At 41.9% G+C, this 21,472-nt stretch overlaps 1 protein-coding gene across 7 annotated transcripts in view; it reads right to left on the reverse strand.

The window, feature by feature from the left end:
- The window catches only part of LOC132834537 (erythroblast NAD(P)(+)--arginine ADP-ribosyltransferase-like), a 31,715-nt gene extending 10,556 nt beyond the window's left edge, over positions 1-21,159 (reverse strand). The window contains exons 1-4 of one of the 7 annotated variants that reach the window (XM_060853465.1): positions 21,064-21,159; positions 19,262-19,321; positions 13,065-13,232; positions 12,706-12,879 (exon numbers count right to left, since the gene is read on the reverse strand). In XM_060853465.1, the coding sequence (XP_060709448.1) occupies positions 12,706-12,760 (55 nt within the window). In that variant the 5' untranslated portion in view covers positions 12,761-12,879; positions 13,065-13,232; positions 19,262-19,321; positions 21,064-21,159. Of the gene's footprint in view, positions 1-12,705; positions 12,880-13,064; positions 13,233-15,841; positions 15,941-19,261; positions 19,322-21,059 lie in introns of all 7 variants that reach the window. The other 6 variants (XM_060853463.1, XM_060853464.1, XM_060853466.1 and 3 more) reach the window with 6 other exon arrangements.
- Between the last annotated feature and the right edge of the window lie 313 nt (positions 21,160-21,472).

The following is a 21,472-nucleotide window of genomic DNA, read 5'->3' on the forward strand; positions in this document are numbered from 1 at the left end:
ATGTTGTCTCTACAGACAGTGCTCTGTAACTGTTGCGATAATTTAATATCAGTAACAGAGCATTAGAGAAATTCATACAGCGACAACGTTCCAAAAGTGAATGTCATAAATATTACAACGAATGATATTCATAAGACTGTGGGGAAAGGGAAGAGTAATAGTCGGCTTATTCTGTTAACCATTCCATTATGCACAATCGGATCCTTACTTGCTCTGTCTTCTTATGCTCTTATTATTGAAGGTTGTAGACAGGTAGATTGGAAACCATTGGCGAGATAAAGAAGAGTGACTACACTGCAAGCTTTCATTTTGCTTTCTCTCCACTGACGTTTGCCAGATATGCTGAGTTTATCCAGCAAACTCTGCTTTTCGTTTTAGATTTCCGTCGTCTACGATTCTTGTTTTTTAAATTTATTGCACAAATAAGGGAAATACACTCCTATTGGCACCCACCAATCGATAATCACAGAAGCCTGGTTCAGGCAACTCTGGATTTTTGGTTTTTGTGCTGTATTTATTAAGAAAGGAAAATTACATAATACAAATTTGTTTTCACGTAGCTCTGAAAATGAGCAGACTGTCTAATTTGTAATTGGATGTTAAAAGAACCAAAATAAGAACAAGGAAATCTCTTATTGGTTAGAATAATTATGCTGAATTAAAAGAGCTTTGACAGGAGTAATCTTCTTCAAAAATGATGATGCCCAAAGTTCTTGCTTGGTTTGGCTGCAGACCAATGTGCAGATCTGCAAGCCACATTATAGGAGAGATGAGACATAACTGGACGAGATGCAGAGGAGATTTAGCAGGATGTTCCTTGGGCTCGAGAATTTCAGTTATGAAGAGAGATTGGACACACTGGGTGATATAGACATAAAGTCATAGTGCTGATGCCAATCAGGCATCCAAATCTGATCTAGTCCCATTTGTCAGCATTTGGCCCATGCCCATCTAAACCCATCCTATGCATGCACTCATTCGGGATTTTTTTTTAAATATGCTCATTTCATACATGCACTAAGATCACCATGACAATATTACCCCTACTCCCCCAACTCCCACCCCCGTCACAGATGTTTTCTAAATCAGCCCCCGATCCTTAAACCATTGACATCTAGTCTTGGACTCTTCAACCCAGGATAAATGATGTTGGCTATTTCCCCGAAACATAAATGATTTTTTGACACTATGAAGTTTCCACTCAGCCTCCAAAACACCAGGAAAACCAAGTCCTAACCGATTGAAATTCTCCCAATAAGTCAACACCTCCTGTTCTGGCAACATTTTGCAAATATGTTCCGCACCCTCCCAAATGTAACATCATCTTTAGGTCACAAGGGTGATAATAATTTCATGCAGTATTCTAAAAGTGGCTTCAGAAATGTGATGTATAGAAACAAAATCACATCCCAACTCTTATATTCAATGGATGAACCAATGAAGACAAGCACGACAAACACTTTCTTCACCGCATTGTCTACCTGCGACTCTACTTTCAAGGAACTATGCACCCACACATCCAGGTCTCTAGAACATAGAAAATTACAGAACAGCATAAACCCTTCAGTCCTCGATGTTGTGCCGACCTGTGGAACCAATCTGAAGCCTATATATCCTACACTATTCCATCTTCATCCATTTGTTTATCGAATGACCATTCAAAAATGCCCTTAAACTTGACAAGTCTACGACTGTTGCAGCAGTGTGTTCCATGCACCTGCTGCTGTCTGAGCAAATAAACTACCTCTGACATCTGTCCTAGAGACCTATCACCCCTTAGATTAAAGCTATGTCCCCTCGTTCTTGCAGTCACCATCCGAGGAAAAAGGCTCTCACTGTCTACTCCATAAAATCCTCTGATTATCTTATGTGTGCTCAATTAAGTCACCTCTCAAACGTTTTTTCTTCTAACGAAAGCAACCTCAAGTCACTCAACCTTTCCGCATAAGACAATTCCTCAGTACTAGGCAACACCCTAGTAAATGTTCTCTGAACCTTTCCCAAAGCTTCCACATCCTTCCTATAACGTGGTGATCGGAATGGTACGCAATAAAGTAAGTGTGGCCACACCAGAGTTTTATACAGTTGCAGCATCAACTCGTGGCGCGAAACACAGTCCTTCTATCAATAAAGGCTCACACACTGTATGCCTTCTAAACAAATTTATCAACCTGAGTGGCAACTTTCAGCGTTCTATACACATGATCACCGAGATCGCTCTTCTCATCTACTCTACCAAGACTCTTAACATTTGCCCTGTGTTCTTTATTCTGTTGATCCTTCCAAAGTGAATCATCACACACTCTTCCACATTATTATCCTTTGCTACCTCTCAGTCCAGCTCTGCAGCTTTTCTAAGTCCCTGTGTAACCTGCAACATAGAACATAGAACATTGCAGAGCAGTACAGACCCTTCGGCCCTCGGTGTTGCACTGGCCACTCATACCAATCTGAAGCCCATCTAATCTACACTATTCCATGTACGTCCATGTGTCTATCCAATGATGACTTAAATGTACTTAAAGTTGGCGAATCTACTACCGTTGCAGGCAAATCATTTGCTACCTCTCAGTCCAGCTCTGCAGCTTTTCTAAGTCCCTGTGTAACCTGCAACATAGAACATAGAACATTGCAGAGCAGTACAGACCCTTCGGCCCTCGGTGTTGCACTGGCCACTCATACCAATCTGAAGCCCATCTAATCTACACTATTCCATGTACGTCCATGTGTCTATCCAATGATGACTTAAATGCACTTAAAGTTGGCGAATCTACTACCGTTGCAGGCAAATCATTCCATACCCTGCCTACTCTCTGAGTAAAGAAACTACCTCTGACGTCTGTCCTATATCTATCACTCCTCAATTTAAAGCTATGCCCCCTCGTGCTCGCCGTCACCATACTTGGAACAAGGCTCTCTTTGTCCACCCTATCCAACCTTCTGAATATCTTATATGTATCTATTAATTCACCTCTCAACCTTCTTCTCTCTAACGAAAAAGCCTCAAGTCCCTCAGACTTTCCTCGCAAGACCTCCCCTCCATACCAGGCAACATTCGTGTAAATCTCCTCTGCACCCTTTCCAAAGCTTCCACATCTTTCTTACAGTGTGGTGATCAGAACTGTACACAATACTGCAAGTGCAGTCACACCAGAGTTTTGTACAGCTGTAGCATAACCTCATGGTTCCGGAACTCGATCCCACTATTAATAAAAGTTAAAACACTGTATGCCAACTGAAAAACCATGTCAACCTGGGTGGCAACTTTCAAGGATCTGTGTACCTGGACACCGAGATCTCTCTGCTCATCTACACGACCAAGAATCATATCATTAGCACAGTCCTTTGCATTCCGGTCACTCAGATAAAGTAAATCGCCACACTATTGTCCACATTAAACTCCATTTGCCTCCTCTTAGCCCAGCTCTTCAGCTTATCTATGTCTCTCTGTAACCGAAAACATCCTTCGTCACTATCCACAACTCCACCGACCTTAGTGTTGTCTGCAAATTTACTAACCCACCCTTCTACGTCCTCATCCAGGCCGTTTATAAAATGACAAACAGCAGTGGACCCAACACCGACCCTTGTGGTACACCATTAGTAACTGGACTCCAGAATGAGCATTTCCCATCAACCATCACCCTCTGTCACCTTTCAGCAAGCCAATTACTGATCCAAACTGCTATAGCTCCCACAATCCCATTCCTCCACATTTCGTAAAATCGCCTACTGTGGGGAACCTTATCGAACGCCTTGCTGAAATCCATATACACCACATCAACCGGTTAACTCGCACCTACCTGTTTGGTCACCTTCTCAAAGAAACCAAAAAGGTCTGTGAGGCACGACCTACCCTTCACAAAACCATGCTGACTATCCCTAATCAAATTATTCTTTTCCAGTAGATTATAAATCCTATCTCTTATAACCTTTTCCAACACCTTTCCAGCAACTGAAGTAAGGCTCACTGCTCTATAATTACCAGCGTTGTCCCCTTCTTGAACAGGGGAACCACATTTGCTATCCTCCAGTCTTCTGACACTATTCCTGTAGATAATGACCATTTAAAGATCAATGTCAAAGGCTCGGCAATCTCCTCCCTGGCTTCCCAGAGTATCCTCGGATAAATCTCGTCCGGCCCAGGGGACTTATCTATTTTCACACTCTGCAGGATGTCTTTTACCTCTTCCTTGTGAACCTCAATTCCACCGAGTCGAGTCGCCTGTATCTCTGCATTCTCCTCGACAACATTGCCATTTGCTAGAGTGAATACTGTCAAAAAATATTCATAGTGCTTCCCCTATGTCCTCTGACTCCACACACAACTTCCCACTACTATCCTTGATTGGCCCTAATCTTACTCGCGTCATTCTTTTATTCCTTCAATACCTGTAGAAAGCCTTCGGGTTTACCCTGATCCTATCCGCCAACAACTTCTCATGTCTCCTCCTGTCACTTCTGAGCTCTCTCTTCAGGTCTTTCCTGGCTACCTTATAATATTTTAGCGCCCTTACTGAGCCTTCACTTCTCTTCCTAACAGAAGTCTTCTTTTTCCTCTTGACCAGAGATTCCACTTCCTTCATAAACCACGGCTCCCGCGTTCTGCAGCTTCCTCCCTGCCTGACAGGTACATATATATCTAGGACACTCAGAAGCTTTTCCTTGAATAAGCTCCACATTTCTAATGTGCCCATCTCCTGCAGTTTACTTCCCAATCCCATGCTTCCTAAATCTTTCCTAATCACATCCCCCAGTCTTTCCCGCAGCTGTAATTCTTGCCCAGTGGTATACACCTATCCGTTTCTATCACTAAAGTACGCATAACAGAATTGTGATTGCTATCACTAAAGTACCCACCTAATTCCAAGTCTAACGCCTGGCCGGGTTCGTTTCCAGTATCAAGTCTAATGTGGCTTCACCCCTTGTTTGCCTGTCTACATACTATATCAAGAAGTCCTCCTGCACATACTGGACAAAAACTAACCCATGTACACTGCTCGTACTATAGTGTTCCCAGTCAATATTTGGAAAGTTGAAGACCCAATGACAACTACCCTACCTCTCTCACTCCTATCGTGAATCATCTTTCAGTGGTATCCACAACTCCACAGACCTTCGTGTCATCCGAAAAGTTACTAGCCCATTCTTCTATGCCCTCATCCATGTAATTTATAAAAATGACATGCAGCAGTGGCCTTGAAACGGATCCTTGCGGTACACCAGGAGTAACTGAACTCCGGGATGAACGTTTCCGATCAACCACCACCCTCTGTCTTCTTTCAGCAGTCAATTCCAAGCTGCTAAATCACCCTCATACCCATGCCTCTGCATCAGTGTCGTAGCCCACAGTGGGGCCTTATCAAACGTCTTACTGATATCCATATACACATTAACTGCTTTAGTGGCATCCACCTGACTGGTCACAATCTCAAAGAACTCAATAAAGTTGGTGAGGCACTATCTACCCTTCACAAAATCGTATTGACTGTCCCTAATCAACTTATTTCTTTCTCGATGGTTATAAATCATATCTTTTATATTCCTGTACCACACTTTACCCATAACCAACGTAAGGCTCACTGATCGATAATTACAAGGGTTGTCTCTACTCCCCTTCTTCAGCAAGCGGGCAAGATTTGCTATGCTCCACTCTTTTAGCACTATTCCTGGAGATAATGACGACATAAACTTCCCTGGCTTCCCTGGCTTCCTAGAGAATCCTGGGATGAATCTCATCGGCCCAGGGAACTTATCGATTTTCACACTTTCCAGAATTGCTAACAACTCCTCCAAGTGAGGCACAATCTCGTCGAGTACAGTAACTGCATCTCAGTATTCTCCTCGACAGATTGGCTTTTTCCAGTGTAAATACTAACAAAAATTCATTCAGTGCTTCTCCTATCTCCTCAGACTCCACGCACAATATCCCATTACTATCTTTGATTGGCCCTAATCTTTCTCTAGGCATTCTTTTATTCCTGATGTACCGAGAGAAAGCTTTCAGGTTTTTCCTGACCCTGTCTGCCGATGACTTCTCATGTCCCCTTTTGGCTCTTCTTTGCTCTTTGTTTAAGTGTTTCCTGGCAATCTTCCAACTCTCAAACACTTAACTGAGCCTTCACGTCTCATCCAAACATGAGCCTTCTTCTTTCTCTTGATAAGAGACTAAACTTATTGAATAAACTACGGCTCCTCACTTGACCACTTCCTCTCTGCCTGACAGCTACACACCTATCAAGGAAATGCTGCACCTAATCCTTAAATAAACTCCACAGATCAATTGGGCCCATTCCCTGCACTTTCGTTCCTCATCCTATGCATCCTAAATCTTGATTACTCGCATCACAATTGCCTTTCCCCAGCTATAACTCTTCCACGGCGGTATATGCCTATCCCTTTCCATCGCAAAAATAAACATAACTGAATTGTAGTCATTATCACCAAAGTGTTTACTGACATTCAAGTCCAACACCTGGCCAGTTTCATTACCGAATACCAAATCCGATGTGGCCTGGCCCCTTCTTTGGCTGTCTACATAACGTATCAGGAAAATGTCTTGCACACTTTAAACAAAAACTAATTCATTTAAATTCTTCGGACTATCGTATTTCCACGCAAGGTTTGGAAAGTTAAAGTCCCCCATAACAACTACCCTGTTCCTCTCGTTCATATGGAGAACAATCTTTGATATCGTTTCCTCTACATTTCTGATACTATTCAGAAGCCTACAGAAACTTCCAAACAGTATGGCCTCTCCTTTCCCGTTTCTAACCTCAGCCCATACTACCTGAGTAGACGAGTCCTCAAACATCCTTTTATGCCATCGTCAAACATTCCTTGACTATAAATGCCATACCTCTGCTCTGTTCTAATTGAAGCATCTAAATCCCAGAACCTGCAACAACCATTCCCATCCCTGCTCTATCCAAGTCTCTGAAATAGCCACAACATTGAAGGCCCATGCTGCATTTTTATCAACAGTTATTCCGGCTTCCAAAGTGTGGTTTTGGAGTAGACACACTTCAAACCAGCTTCCTGTTTACCACTGAACTCTTGCGGTCGTGAAACCTTATTTCTGACCTCACTACTCGCACCCTCTTGAACAATGGAGCTATCAGTTAGGCCCCAATCCGCCTGCTGAATGAATTTAATACCTCCCAGAGAGCATTCGGCAATTTCGCCCCCAGGATATTAGTGCCACTCTGTTTCAGGTGTAGTCCATCCTGTTTGTAGAGGTCTCACCTACCGCAGAATGACACCAAGTTATCCAAGTATCAGAAACCCTCGCAATTGCACCATTCTTGTGGCAACGTGTTCAACTCTTCTCTCTTCTTATGCCTTGCCTCGCTAGCACGTGGCACGGACAACAAACCAGAGACAACAACTCGGCTTGTCTCCGCACTAAGCTTCCACCATACGTTCCAGAATTTCAGCTTTACATCTCCAATTCGTTTCCTAACTATGTCGTTAGTGCCTACGTGGACCATGTCTTGGAGCTGCTCCCCCTCCCCCTAAAGGATCCATAAACCATGATCCAAGGCATTACGAACCCTGGCACCGGGAGGCAATACACCAACCATGAGTACTTCACACTTTTGGATCATTGGCAGCTCTTTTCGGTTCGAAGTGACCTGTACAAGAAGGACGTGTTGCATGAGAATTGGTAGGGGGCTGGATCTATGGAAGCAGTTTTAGGTTCGAATTGACCTGCACAAGAAGGACAGATTGCACCTAAATTGGGTGGGGACTAATATTCCTACAGGGAGATTTGCTACAGCTGCTTGGGAGGATTTAAACTACTAAAGTGGGGGGTGGGAACCAGGGAGATAGTGAGGAAAGAGATCAATCTGAAATTGTTACAGTCGAGAAAAGAAGCGAGTCAAACATTCCGGGCAGGCAGGGACAAAGCAGAGAATAAAGTAGGACTGATCAAATAAACTGCATTTATTACGATGCAAGAGGTCTGACAGGGAAGGCAGGTGAACTTATAGTATGGTTAGTAACCCGGGAATAGCAATTACAGATACATGGTTCAGGGAAGGACAAAACCAGCCGCTTAATATTCCAGGATACAAATCTTCAGGATAGGCAGAAAGGGAGGCAAGAGAGGAGGGGAATGGCGTCTTTGATAAGGGAAAACATTATAGCTGTGCTGAGGTTGAATATTCCCAGGATTCATCTCGAAAATTTATTTGAATGGAAATGATAAAAAGAAAAGGGTGATCAGCTGGAATTGTATTGTAGACTCCTTGAGAGTCAGAGGGAAATTGAGAAACAAATTTGTAAGCAGATCTCAGTTATCTGTAAGAATAATGGAGTGGTTATGACCAGGGATTTTAACTTTCCAAACATCGAATGAGACTACCATAGTGTAAAGGATTCGATGGAGAGGAATTTGTGAAGTGTGCAGAAGGAACTTTTCTGATTCAGTATGAATCACCAACTAGAGAAGGTGCAAAGCTTGACCTACGCTTGGGAAATAAGGCAGGGCAGGTGACTGAGGTGTTAGTCGGGGAACACTTTGGGGCCAGCCACCATAATTCTATTAGATTTGAAATAGTGATGGAAAAAAAGATAGACGAAATCTAAAAGTTGAACTTCAAAGTTGGAGAAAGGTCAATTTTGACAAGAACTTTCAAAAGCTATTTGAGACAGATATTCACAGGTAAAGGGACGGCTGGAAATGGGAAGCCTTCAGAAATGAGATAACGAAAGTCCAGATACAACATATTCCTGTCAGGATGAAAGGAAAGGCTGCGAGGTATGGGGAATGCTGAATGACAAAAGAAATTGAGGGTTATGAAAAAGAAGGAAACATATCGCAGGCATAGACAGGATAGATCGAATGAATCCTTCAACGAGAATAAAATCAGTGGGAGTATACATGAAAGAGAAATCGGGGGGCAAAAAAGGGACATGAGATAGCTTTGGCAAATAGTGATAAGGAGAATCCAAACGTTTTTTACAACTACATTAAGGACAAAAGGGTAACTAGAGAGCGAATAGGGCCCCACAAAGATTAGCAAGGCGACCGCATTTGTGTGTAGTCGCAGGAGATGGGGGAGTATTTCACATCAGTATTTAATGTGGAAAAGGACATGGAAAATACACAATGCAGGGAAACACATGGTGACATTTTGAAAATAAATCCATATTTCAGAAGGAGAAGTGATGTATGTCTTGAAACGCATAAAAGTAAATAAATCCCCAGGAACTGATCAGGTATAACCTAGATATCTGTGGGAAGCTCGCGAAGTGATTGTTGTCTCTCTTTCTGAGATAATATATCATCGATAGTCATGGGTGACGTGCAGGAAAACTGGAGGTTGGTTAACGTGGTGCCACTGTTTACGAAAGATGATAAGGATAAGCCAGGGGATTAAAGACCAGTGAGCCTGGCGTCGAAGGTGGGCAAGTTGTTGAGGAAATCCTGAAAGACAGGATATACATATAGTTGGAAAAGCAAAGATTGATTAAGTAATTGAAAGCATGGCCTTCTGCGTGGGAAATCATGGCTCACAAACTTGATATACTTTTGTGTCGAAGTAACAAGGAGGATTGATGAAGGCAGATCGGCAGACATGATCTATATGGACTTCACTACAGCGTTCAACAGGTTCCCAATGGGACACTGATTAGCAAGGTTAAATCTCATGGAATACAGGGAGAACGAGCCATTTGGACACAGAACGGGGTCAAAGGTAGAGGGTAGAGGATGGTAGTGGAGAGTTGTTTTTCAGACTGGAGGCCTGTGACCAGTGGGGTGCCATAAGGATCGGTACTGGATACACTACTTTTCATCACTTATATGAATGAACTGGATGTGAGCATAAGAGCTGTAATTAGTCAGTTTGCAGATGACATCAAAATTGAAGGTGTCGAGTTCAGAGAAAATGTTAACTCGGATTACAACGGGATCTTGGTCAGATGAGCCAATGAACTGAGAAATGGTAGATGTAGATTAATTTAGAAAAATGAGACGTGTTGCATTTTTGGAAAGCAAAACTTCGCAGGACTTATACACTTAAAGGTAAGGTTCTAGGGAGCGTTGCTGAACAAAGAGACCATGGAGTGCAGCATCATAGCTCCTTGAAAGTGGAATCGGATGTTGATAGAATAGTGAAGAAGGCGTTTGTCTGCTTTCCTTTATTGGTCAGAGTATTGAGAACAAGAGTTGTGAGGTCAGGTTGCGTCTGTACAGGACATTAGATGTGCCGCTGTTGGAATATTGTGTGAAATTCTGGTATTCTTCCTATCAGAAAGATGTTGCAAAATTTGAAAGGTTTCAGAAAAATTTTACAAGAACGTTGCCAGGGTTGGAGGATTTGATCTTGAAGAGAGGTTGAACAGGCTGGTGCAGTTTTCCCTGGAGCGTCGGAGGCGGAGGGGTGACAACAAAGAGGTTTAGAAAATCATGAGGGGCATGGATGGGATAAATACACAAAGCATTTTCCTTGGGTGTGGGAGTTCAAAATAGAGGGCATAGGTTTAGGGTAAGAGGGAAAAGATAGAAAAGAGAACTAAGGAGCAACGTTTTTTACACAGAGCATCTTACGTGCATGGAATATGCTGCCAGAGGAAGTGATGAAGGCTAGTGCAATTGCAACAGTTAAAATGCATTCAGTTGGGTATATGAAGAGGAAGGGTTTGGAGGGATATGGGCTGGGAGCTGGCAGGTGGGAGGAGATTGGGTGAGGGTGTCTGGTCGGCATGGATAAGACTGAAGGGCCTGTTTCCGTGCTGTACATCGCTAAGAATTTATGTCTGTGTGAATATCTCTTTCCCGCAGAACCTCCTATCTGTCCCTGTAAATATGGAGTCCCGAATGACGAATGCTCTGCTCTTCTCCTCCTTCCCTTCTAAGCAATAGGGACAGATTCTGTGCCAGAAACTTGTACCTCGTGGCTTACTCCGGTAAGTCTCACCCAACCCCCGCCCCATCCCCGCAACAGTGGTCAAAATGATATATTGTTATTGAAGGAACAGTCCACAGGGGATCCCTTTCTGTCCCTGACTGTAACCCATCTGCCTTTTTTTGGTGCTTGAGGTGTGACTACCTCCCTGCAACTTCTCTCATAACCCCCTTTGCTTCCCGAATAATCCGAATATCATCTTTTTCGGCAACACTTCCACGGTCATAACATTGATTATAAGTAGTTCCCTGGAATGCATTATCAAAATGCAACACCTCACATTCATCCAAATTAACCGCCACCTGCTATTCCTGAACCCATTGGGCTGAACTGGTGAAGGTCACATTGTGCTGTGAGATAATCAGCTTTGCTGTTCACTACACTATCAAATTCGCTGTTACCTGGAAACGTTTAAACGTGCTTCTGATGTCCACATCCAAATCATTTATATAAATAGAGTAGTGGAGATTGTGAGAGAACTGTTTGAAATGTATAAAATTTATCAGGACATTAACGGGATAGATAGATTTAAGAAAATACCCTCCCCCCTGATGGATGGATCAATATTTCGTGGCATGGATTTCAGGTAAGGGGCAGAAAGTTTACAGGGAATGTAAAGGAAAGGTTTTTCACCCAGAGAATGAACGGAATCAGGAGCTCACTGCTTGTTAGGGTGATAGAGGCAGAAACCCTCATTCTATTACTGGGGTATTTAGATGCGCACTTGCATTGCCAAGGCTATGGAGAAATAGGTTCGAATAGTTAGCTGGTTGGTTTGGATTGCCACAGACATGATGAATCGAAGTGCCTTCACCTGTGCTATCGATGAGTTAAGAATGAATATATCTAGGTGTCCAGTTTCATCGTTCACACTACTCTAGCATAGAAATGAAAGACGTAATCAAGGACTGTTCGCCTCGCTGCCACACTAACCTGAAGTTCAACGTAGTAAGTGATTTGGATAACCTCCAGCTGAAGTCATGTGTCAGACTGAGTGGACGCTATTTGTTTCTACCTTAACAGGCTGCCTTAGAATAGCTTCTTTTGGATAATCTCTTCGCCCCAGGGACTGGCTCTGAGCTGGCTGGTCAGAGTCCATAGAAGAAGAAAACAGAGCAGCATTCGTTAATGCTTAAGTGCAAACTATGAGATGGGGTCATTTTCCTCATTGGCCTAAAAGATTGGCTTGCAATGTCGTGAATTGTAGAATCCAGAATGTGCAGAAAGAGGCCTTTCTACCCATTAAGTCTTGACCAATCCTCAGAAGGGCACCCCATCTAAACCATGCATAGTAATCCACCTAACCTGTTTCAATGCTGGACACTACAGGGGAATTTATCATCTACCAAACCTATACATATTTAGACTGCAGGAGGGAAGAGCACGCAGCAAGAGCGCTTGAGGTCAGTGACAGAAGGTACAAAACCCACGCAATCCTTCATTCGCAGCTGGGGTTGAACCTGCAACCTTGGACCTGAAAGGCAGCATTGGAAAACACTTAACCACCGTACCTGACGCGTGCAGCAAGTGTTCAACTCCTGCTGTGGCTGAAATTACCACGAAGGGCTCTCTTTGCTAAACTCACAATTTGCCTGAGGCATGATAAAGCTCGGGTATTTCAACACCAGTCAGGTTTGTTTAATCAACGTTCAGTCGATAATGGTGACTTTACCTTTAGCATTCAATTCCAGAATCCTTCAACAACAATAGAATGCTTGTCCATTTGCAAGACTAGCAACATTAACCAAAAATATTTCTTTTGACCTTACTGCAGACAGAAAATACTTACTCTCCAAACACAGAGAAAGAAGAAGGATTTGCCCCAAAAGCTGCATTCTCATCATCTTTGGTCTGTCTCTTGGAGAAATTTATTTCCGAGGCTTCTTGTTTCTCCTATATTACCCACTCCTCCATGTTTAACCACAGAAATGAACTGTCGTCACAGCAAATGATTTTCGCCAATCTTGAAATGATATAAAAAGGAAATGTTAAACACTCAGCGTGTGAAAGAGCACAACGGAACACGATCACAAACTAACACAGAAAGATGGTGCAATCATTCCTGTGAAAATGCCACGCAGCTAGCTGCAATCTCCGTCTTTGCAATTGCCCATTCTTCTGCGTGATGGCGGGAGAAATAACAAATACCTTGATGGCAATTTTTCAAAACGCGTTGGACGCTGGGGCAGTCAGAGCAGATTACTTCTTTTGGAATTCTATGCAGATAATATGAACAAGCTAGACACGGTGGCCCCAGTGGATGTGGCGCATCAATATTTCCAAAAGGCCTTCGACAAGATCCCATACAAGAAGCTGCTGTATTAGATAAGAAAGGTTGGTGTTACTATTATAGTATTAGCATGGATAGAAAATTGGTTGACTAGAAAGATGCAAAGCTTGGGGATAAATGAATGGTGTTCTGGTTGGCAATCGGTGACTAACAGTGTGACTCAGTGATCACTGTTGGGACTGCAATTTTTCATGATTTATATAGCTGATTTTGAGTCAGGGACCACGTGTAGTGTATCACAGTTCACAGAAGACACTAAAATGAGTGGCAGAGGAAAGTGTACAGAGGACTGTGAAAATGTCGGCAAAGGTCTGGCAGAGGAAAGCAATGTTAACAAATACGAAGTCATCCATTTTGGTTGGAGCAAGAGTAAATATGATTCTAACTCTAATGGTAAAAAGATGCAGCATACTGCAATGCAGAGGGACCTGGGTGTCCTTGTGCATGAATCACAGAAGGTTGGCCTGCAGGTACAACAAGTAATTAGGAAGATAAATGGAAGGATGTCCTTCATTACTAAAGGGATTTAGTTTAAATGCAGAGAGGCTACGTTGGAGCTGTACTGGGTGATGGCGAGGCCACACTTGGAGTGCTGTATGCAGTTTGGTCTTCTTACTTGAGAAAGAATATACTGACACTGGAATGGGTGAAGAGGAGGCTCACTATGTTGGTTCCAGAGTTGAGGGCGTTGGTTTATGAGGATAGACGGAGCAGACTGGAATGATATTCATTGGAAGTCAGAATAATAAGGAGGGATGTTTTTGAAACGCATACAGTTATGGGGGGATTAATTAAATTAGAAATATAGAGAATGCTTCTACTGGCAGGTGAAACTAGGAAGAGAGGGCAAGGCTTTGAGATTAGCGTGAGCAGATTTGGGACTGAATTGAGGAGGAATTTCTTTACCCAGAGGATTGCAACCCCATGGCATTCCTTACTCAGTGAAGTAGTTGATGCTATTTCAGTAAACGTTTTAAAAGCTAAGATGGCTTTTTTTGAACAGTGAGGGAATTAAGGTGGACGGTGAGAATGGGAATAAGTGGATCTGAGTACACGAACAGATCATCCATGATCTAATTGAACAGTGGAGAATGTTTGAAAGGCCAGACGGCCTACTCCTGCTCCTGGTTTTTATATTTATGTTCAAAGTAAGTTTTTTGGTTATCTTTTGTTCAAATACTATTTTTGAACTCGCTATTCAATTGAGTTTTCACAATTTTTCCAGGTCTCACAATAGCTTATTGCACGTGGATAATTATCAGAATTGCTTTCACAATTGTTTTCTGTGAGCGCCTTCTGCTATAGACACTGCGGCTCATGAAATCCAATCCTTTTTCGCTATTTACTTCTTTTGAACACTTCATGTTTTGTTGATTTTTTTTTAAATGATCTGCGCTTGCTCTGTGAAATGCAACATTTCCATTTCCTGTCCTAAACTGGTCTTCTCTTGCACCGTGCCAGTAAACCCATCAAATTCTTTGTCTAGTATCCAATCTACAAACTCAGATTGTCATAGAGTTACACAAATTGGGCTCAAATTGATTTATCAAAAGTTAGCACAACACATTTTATTTATTTACTCTGTACCTCCACTCATAAAGGTGCATTACAACCAACTCACCAACGTCTCCTGGTTTCTCACAAGAGAAGTACATCGCTCTCATATCCAAATGAATGAATAAACAATTCCGAAATTAATTTGTACTAATCGGACTTTAACTGTGGATTCATTTGTTAAGTAAGCTTTGTTTAAAATGGCATCTCGTGAACAGATACTCTAGATAGACTGCCAAAAATTATATATCTCAAAACTCTTGAATTTACTGTTTAATCATGTTGTACCCGTCTGGTGTAAGTGAGAAGTCTCTGCGCAGTAGCTTCTTCCTAAGGCAAAGTTGCGTTATTAGTTAAGTGATTTATGCTGTAAATAAAGCTTAAGCAGCGATGATTTATGCTCCCCGCGTTACATTCCTATTACTAGTGTGTATTTTATAAATGATTATATTGACATCTGGATCAACTGGTATATTTGATCAAACGGAATTTTTGCTGAACTACAGCATACCAGGTCCTGCATGTGCCAGATAATAAAAAAGCTTGCTGTGCATATTCTTTCATGGTAGTTACAGCATCTCTATGTGTCTGAGGTAAATAGTTAACAAGTATGTGTTTCTGTAAGCATGGTGCTTTCTTTTGAAAAGTATTTTGAAGCCTGCCTAGAGAGTGAATGGTTTCCGATAAAATAATGCCCTTCTGCTAACTTAAGATTGTTTACAACCCAGCACAGGACCCAAAGTTTTGCCGGAGAGGTCTGAAAATGTACTGGTTTTCAGTTTGCTGGGGATCCTTGGTTAATTCAAATAAATCTTTAGATCAAATATTGAAATTCTAGTCGTTTTCATTTTCAGTCCTGTGAAAGTGTTCGATCAAGATAGAAGTACTAAGCAGTTCACCAAAAAAACAGAAGGTCAGAGCGAGTGAGCTTCTTTGATGGATGCAATAGAACCAAGCACTCGTAGAAAGAAATCAAGTCACCTTTGACTCTCTGGGACTGACGAAGATGAAGTATTGTTTTCAGTCAGATGGAAAAGCACAACACCGGTTATTAAAAATAAGAGTGGCGAGGTTGACATACCTGAAAGCTTCAGGAAGACACTGTCGCAGCTTCCAGTTTGAAACCTGAAGTCTCAAGTGTCGATAAAAACACCGATGTGTCGACTACAGTGGTACTGGTCTGTGTATTAAAGAAGTCATGTTTGTATGCTTTACAAGAAGTAGAGTTGAGGATTATATACTAGCAAGAACTAGGTGCGATGCAAATGCTGTGTGTATTTGCTTTTACTTGACAAAGCAGCTTTCTAAGATTAATATTATTGGGAAGTTCCTTTAAAAAAAATTCTTAATTTTACTGTACAGCGTGAGATTTCATTGAACTGCTAATACTGCAGTAAGTGACTTTCCAAATTTCGAGCACATAAAGCATAAAGGGGGATACCCAAGAGTGACAGAGGTCATGGTGCCTCCTTCAACATCAGCAAAGTATCTGGTGCAAGTGTGTTTTGGAGAAAATTAAGAAACATTTTGATCTTCGAAAGCGTGCTGAACAATCTTCTGATGATGGTAGGGAAAGGAAAAATGAATACCATGGTATCAATAGTGATTTCCAACTGTCACTGGCTGAGACGTTTTCGACAGATGGCTGACGCAGCATTGATCCAAGACTTAAAAATAAGAAATTTTACCGTTGGGAGGCGGGCAGTGAGAGAGGGAGAGGTTCCAGGGGAATGAACCATCTTCTTCTTTGATGAAGACCTGGAGATTTCTGACGACAGACTGAGAAAACAAAATCAATTTGTTCCTAACATAGAGCTACAAAGCTTTGGGCAAAGCATCAAAAAATGATGTCAGTTTGGTTCTTTTGACTGGGGCAGAGTTGAAGTGTCGAAAGGCCTCCTTTCTGCGATGTTGCTCTCTAAGGTCCAAAGATTCAAAGCATCACACTATCAATCTAAAGTTGTCACTTCTGATTCTCCAAACTACCAAAGAGCTTTTTGGTCATTCAAGCATCATGGTCGCAGCTCGTATAATTCCTGTATTTGTCTAATTAGCTAGGATATTCATAAAACTGTAAGATATTGGTGCAGAATTAGGCTATTGCGCCCATCCTGTCTGCTCGACCACTTGATCATAGCTGATCATTTTCCTGCTTTCTACCCTTGACCTTTGATCGCCTTACTGGTCACGAACTGATATATCTTTGCTTTGAATGTACAATGACCTACCCACCTAAGACTTACGTGACAACGAATTCCAAAGATTCCCTACCCTCTGGCTGAAGAAAGTCCTCTTCACGTCAGTTCTAAATTGTCGTCCCTTTATCCTAATGCTGCGCCCTCGAATCCTCATCTCTCCTATTGCTGCAAACATCTTCTCTAGTTCTACTGTATCCTGGTCTCTCAGTATTCTGCAGGTTACAATGAGATCCCCCCTTCAACTTCCTAAGCTGTGTCTTCTACTGATCCAGAGTTCTCAGCGTCTGCTGATATGATAAGCCCTTCATCCCCAGAATCGTTCTTTGAAACCTCCACTATGCCTTCAAACTCAACATATCTTCCTTTAATTACAAGGCCCAAAACTGATCATATATTTCAAAAGCAGTCTGACGGGATTCGTATACAGCCAAAACAGTATATCTCCGTGTTATTGCTTGGCCGTCTTGAAATGAATCCTAACTGCCAACTGTACCTGCTTTTGGTATTAATAGAACCATGAATTAGGACTCACAAGTGCCATTATACATCATATTTCCGAAGCCCTTTCCCATTTAGAAAATAGCCTGTGCCTTTATTACTCCTTCTGAACTTTATAGTCTCACACTTTCCTACAATAGAAGCCATCTGCTACTTTTTATGCCCAGTCTCCTCATCTGCCCAAGTCGTTATGCAGCCGCCCCACCTCTTCAACGCCACTGATCACTCTATGTATCTTTGTGCCATTTACAAACTTTGAATGTACCTTCAGTTCTTTTGTCCGAATCGTTAATACATTGAATCCAAAGTGGTGCTTCTAACAACCTGAGTAATCTATCAGAAACCTTCCTCAAGTACCTATATTCGAAATTATTATTGCCCACTTCCAAAGCCAATGTGGGTTTCTACTTGTACTGCCATTTGTAATCTTACAGTTTGCATTGTTAGTAAATAAATGGTATGACTATTTTATCTTACTTTGTTTTGTGATGAATATCAGTTTTGTTGTTGAAGCAGAATCTGAAGCGTTATGGCTCACTTATTAACACTGCTGCCTCACAATACCAAACAGCTGTATTCGATTCCAGCGTTTGGATGACTGTGTTTGTGGAGTTTGCACATTTTCCCTGCGCCCGTATGGTTCATTTGGGGGCTTCTGATTCCCCCCACATCTAAAGTTGCACAGGTTTAGTGATTGGTCATGGTTCGTGCAGGATCATGGGGATATGCTGAATTTCCGTGGGATGCTCACGGGAGATTTGATGCAGACTCGGATGCTGCCTGAACTGCTGTGCTCTTCCAGCACCACTAATCCAGAATCTGGTTTCCACCATCTGCAGTCATTGCTTTTACCTTAATGGCCAAACAACCTTTTTTCAAAATTGAGAGACGTTATGATTCTATTTTTATTATTTAACAAGACACCACGTTGTAAAAATGTAACATGCAAAGTTGTAATCTTTCAAGCCAGGTTCATGTCTTGTCAAAAATAATACAGGTTAAATTCTCTACAGTGTGGAAACATTCTATTCTGGCCTGAAAGTCCACACTGGCCGCTGAAAAGTAACCCACCCAGGCCCACTCTCCTACATTTAACCGTAAATGGTGCGCCTAATGATATGGCACATCTTTGGATTTCAGGAGGAAACTGAAGCACCCATAGAAAACTCACGAAAATAAGAGGAGAATGTGCAACTCTGCACAGACAGTCACCCGAGCTGGGAATTTAACCCGAGTCTCTGGTGCTGTGAGGCAACAGTGCTCACCACTGAGGAATCGTGCCACAGGCATGTTCTGAGATCATACAGCACCAAGATCCATCATTCCTGTCTCGTGGCTCATAGACAGAGCAATTGCCCTTTTAGTAATTTAGCATATTATGCAGTTGACAGCAGTCAGAAAACATTGCAATCATGCCAAGTGAACAAACGTTTAAGACATTAAGTACATCATACTGGGATTATTAACCCAATATTAGTTAATTACACACATCTACGCATCCAAGTCCTAATTAAGGGGAAAAAAAGCTATTTACCTTATTTCTTAAAGACACAAAACAACAGTCCATAACTTGCTAATTATCCCTGAGCATGTCAAAATGTATTTTTGGATCGAGAGTTTTAGAGGAGGCAATGATTGTATTATTGCCTAATCAAGAGAAGATTAGTCCAGACAACCCTGTGATTAATCCAGAGTTCTGAGTTCAAATCCCAGTATGACAAATGGCGGAATTTTAAAATTATATATATTTTTTTAAATCCCAATCATTCTTGATTGGGGAATTATTCCCTGGTTTCCTTCCTTACCTTGTTTGTCCTATTTGTGACTCCAGATCCACAATGATATGGTTGACTCTTAACTGGTGTCTGAGGAAATTAACAACTAAAATTAAATGTTTGTCAATAAATGTTTGAATTTGACAGTGAAGCCCACATCCTGTGAATGACTAAGCAACAACAAAAGGCCACCCTGCCTTCAGTCAACAGTTGTGACATCCAGTGTTCACACATTCATTGACATGTAGATTCATAGAATCCCTGAAGTCCAGAAAGAAGCAATTCAGCCCATCAATTCTGCACTGATCACCAGAATACCATTCCAACCACCCCATCCTCCCTCAAGTGAGTTTACCATGGCTAACAAACACATCCCTTGATATGTCATGCAATTTACCATGGCCATCCCACAAAACTTCCCACAAACTCTTTGAACAGTGGGAGAAAACGCTCACAGAAATGCAAGAACATGAAAACTCCACACTGGTAGTCACCCAGGTTTGGAATCAAACCAGGGTAACCAGCCCCGTGAGGCAGCAATGCTAACCACTCTTCCACAGTGAATCTCTATTATTCTAAACCAAAATTACCTAACCCTGTCTTTCACAGTGGGACTTTACCCCAATTCTTTCCTTCTGTCCTCTGCCTACAAAATTATAAAATACTACATTTTTCTAAAAATTCTCAGTTCGAAGGACAAATCATATCAGATTCAAATAATTACTGGTTAATAAGTAAAGAGTACAAAGGATGCCGGACATATGTCCAAAATTAACTGAGTGTCAGGAATCCGAGGGCAATAAGTGAATGGTACTCCGTTACTGGAAGCCTTGTGTCCATGATTTTCCAGAGTTAGGTTTCGGTTCTTTGTCATTTGTTCGGTACACATGTAAAAGGCTTGATCAGTAAGGTCACAAATGATACACAAATTGGTGGCGTGGCAGATGGCCAGAAACAAAATTAAACCGGAAAAGTGATATTTGACACATTTTGGAAGAACTAACAAAGTAAGGAAGTGCACACTGAATGGATTAGGCTCAGGAAGCTGAAAGGATCGGGCAGACCTTGGTGTACAAGGCTACGGACACTTGAAATCTATTGTACAAATTAGAAACGTGGTTCAGCAAGCATTTATCTTTCCCAATCAAGGCACTGATTAGAAGTGCACGTTGAATTATGATGGTAGTTGTGTACAGCACTATTTTGGCTGCTTACCACCCATGATGTTATTTGGAACATACCGCCCAATTAAACAAATTCCTTCTGCCTTCCCTTGATCAATTTCCCTCCATTCATTGCATATTCATGATCTTATGTAAAATTGCTTTAAATGTCATTTATCGTATCTGCCTCCACCGTGTTCCACACTCCTACCACTCTTTGTGAAAAAGCTTTCCTCAACCTCTCCTTTGAAATTCCGCTCCCAGCCCACCCCCCCCCCCCCCCCCCCACCTCCCCTTAAATGCATTCCCCCTAATTTCAGGTATTTTAACTCTGGGCGAAAAAAAGAGTTCTGAAGGACAACTCTATCTATGCATCTTCAACATTTATAGATAATAATCAAGTATCCCCTCAGCGTCCGTTACTCCCAGGAAAGCAATCCGACTTTTCCTAGTCTCTCCTTATTTCATGTCCATCAATCCAGACAGAATCCTGATAAAGTTTCCTGCACCCACTCCAAAACATTCACATTCTTACTGTAATGAAGTGAACACAACTAAACGAAGGCCTCATGGCGTGAACTGACCAAAGCCTTGTAAAACTATAAAATGACATCCCAACCAATAAAGGGAACCATGATTTATGTTTCGTCTTAAAACTTACTGACCAACCTCTCGATGTTTCCATCTAAGTCATATATAGCCAGGAGAAGTCTCAGTCCTGATATCTGTAGAACACCATGACTCACGGACGTCCATCCTGAAGACACCCTTGTACTACTAACCTCTGCCTTCTATGGGCAATCTAATTATGAAGCCACGTGGCCAAGTCACGATGGGTCCCATGCATCTTATTGTTTTGGGTGTGCCTGAAATGAGATACTTTGTCGAAAACCTTACTAACATACATGTAAACAGCATTCACTGTGCTATCCTCATCGATCACTTTCGTCACCTCCTTGAAAGATTCAGTTATGATTTGGAGAAGCCGATGTTCGATATGGATGAACAAAATTAAAAATTATGCAACAACACATTATAACCCAACCGGTTTATTTGGAGGCACTAGGTTTTTAGATCC

This window comes from Hemiscyllium ocellatum, chromosome 40 (genome assembly GCF_020745735.1).
Source record: "Hemiscyllium ocellatum isolate sHemOce1 chromosome 40, sHemOce1.pat.X.cur, whole genome shotgun sequence".
Lineage (NCBI taxonomy): Eukaryota > Metazoa > Chordata > Chondrichthyes > Orectolobiformes > Hemiscylliidae > Hemiscyllium > Hemiscyllium ocellatum.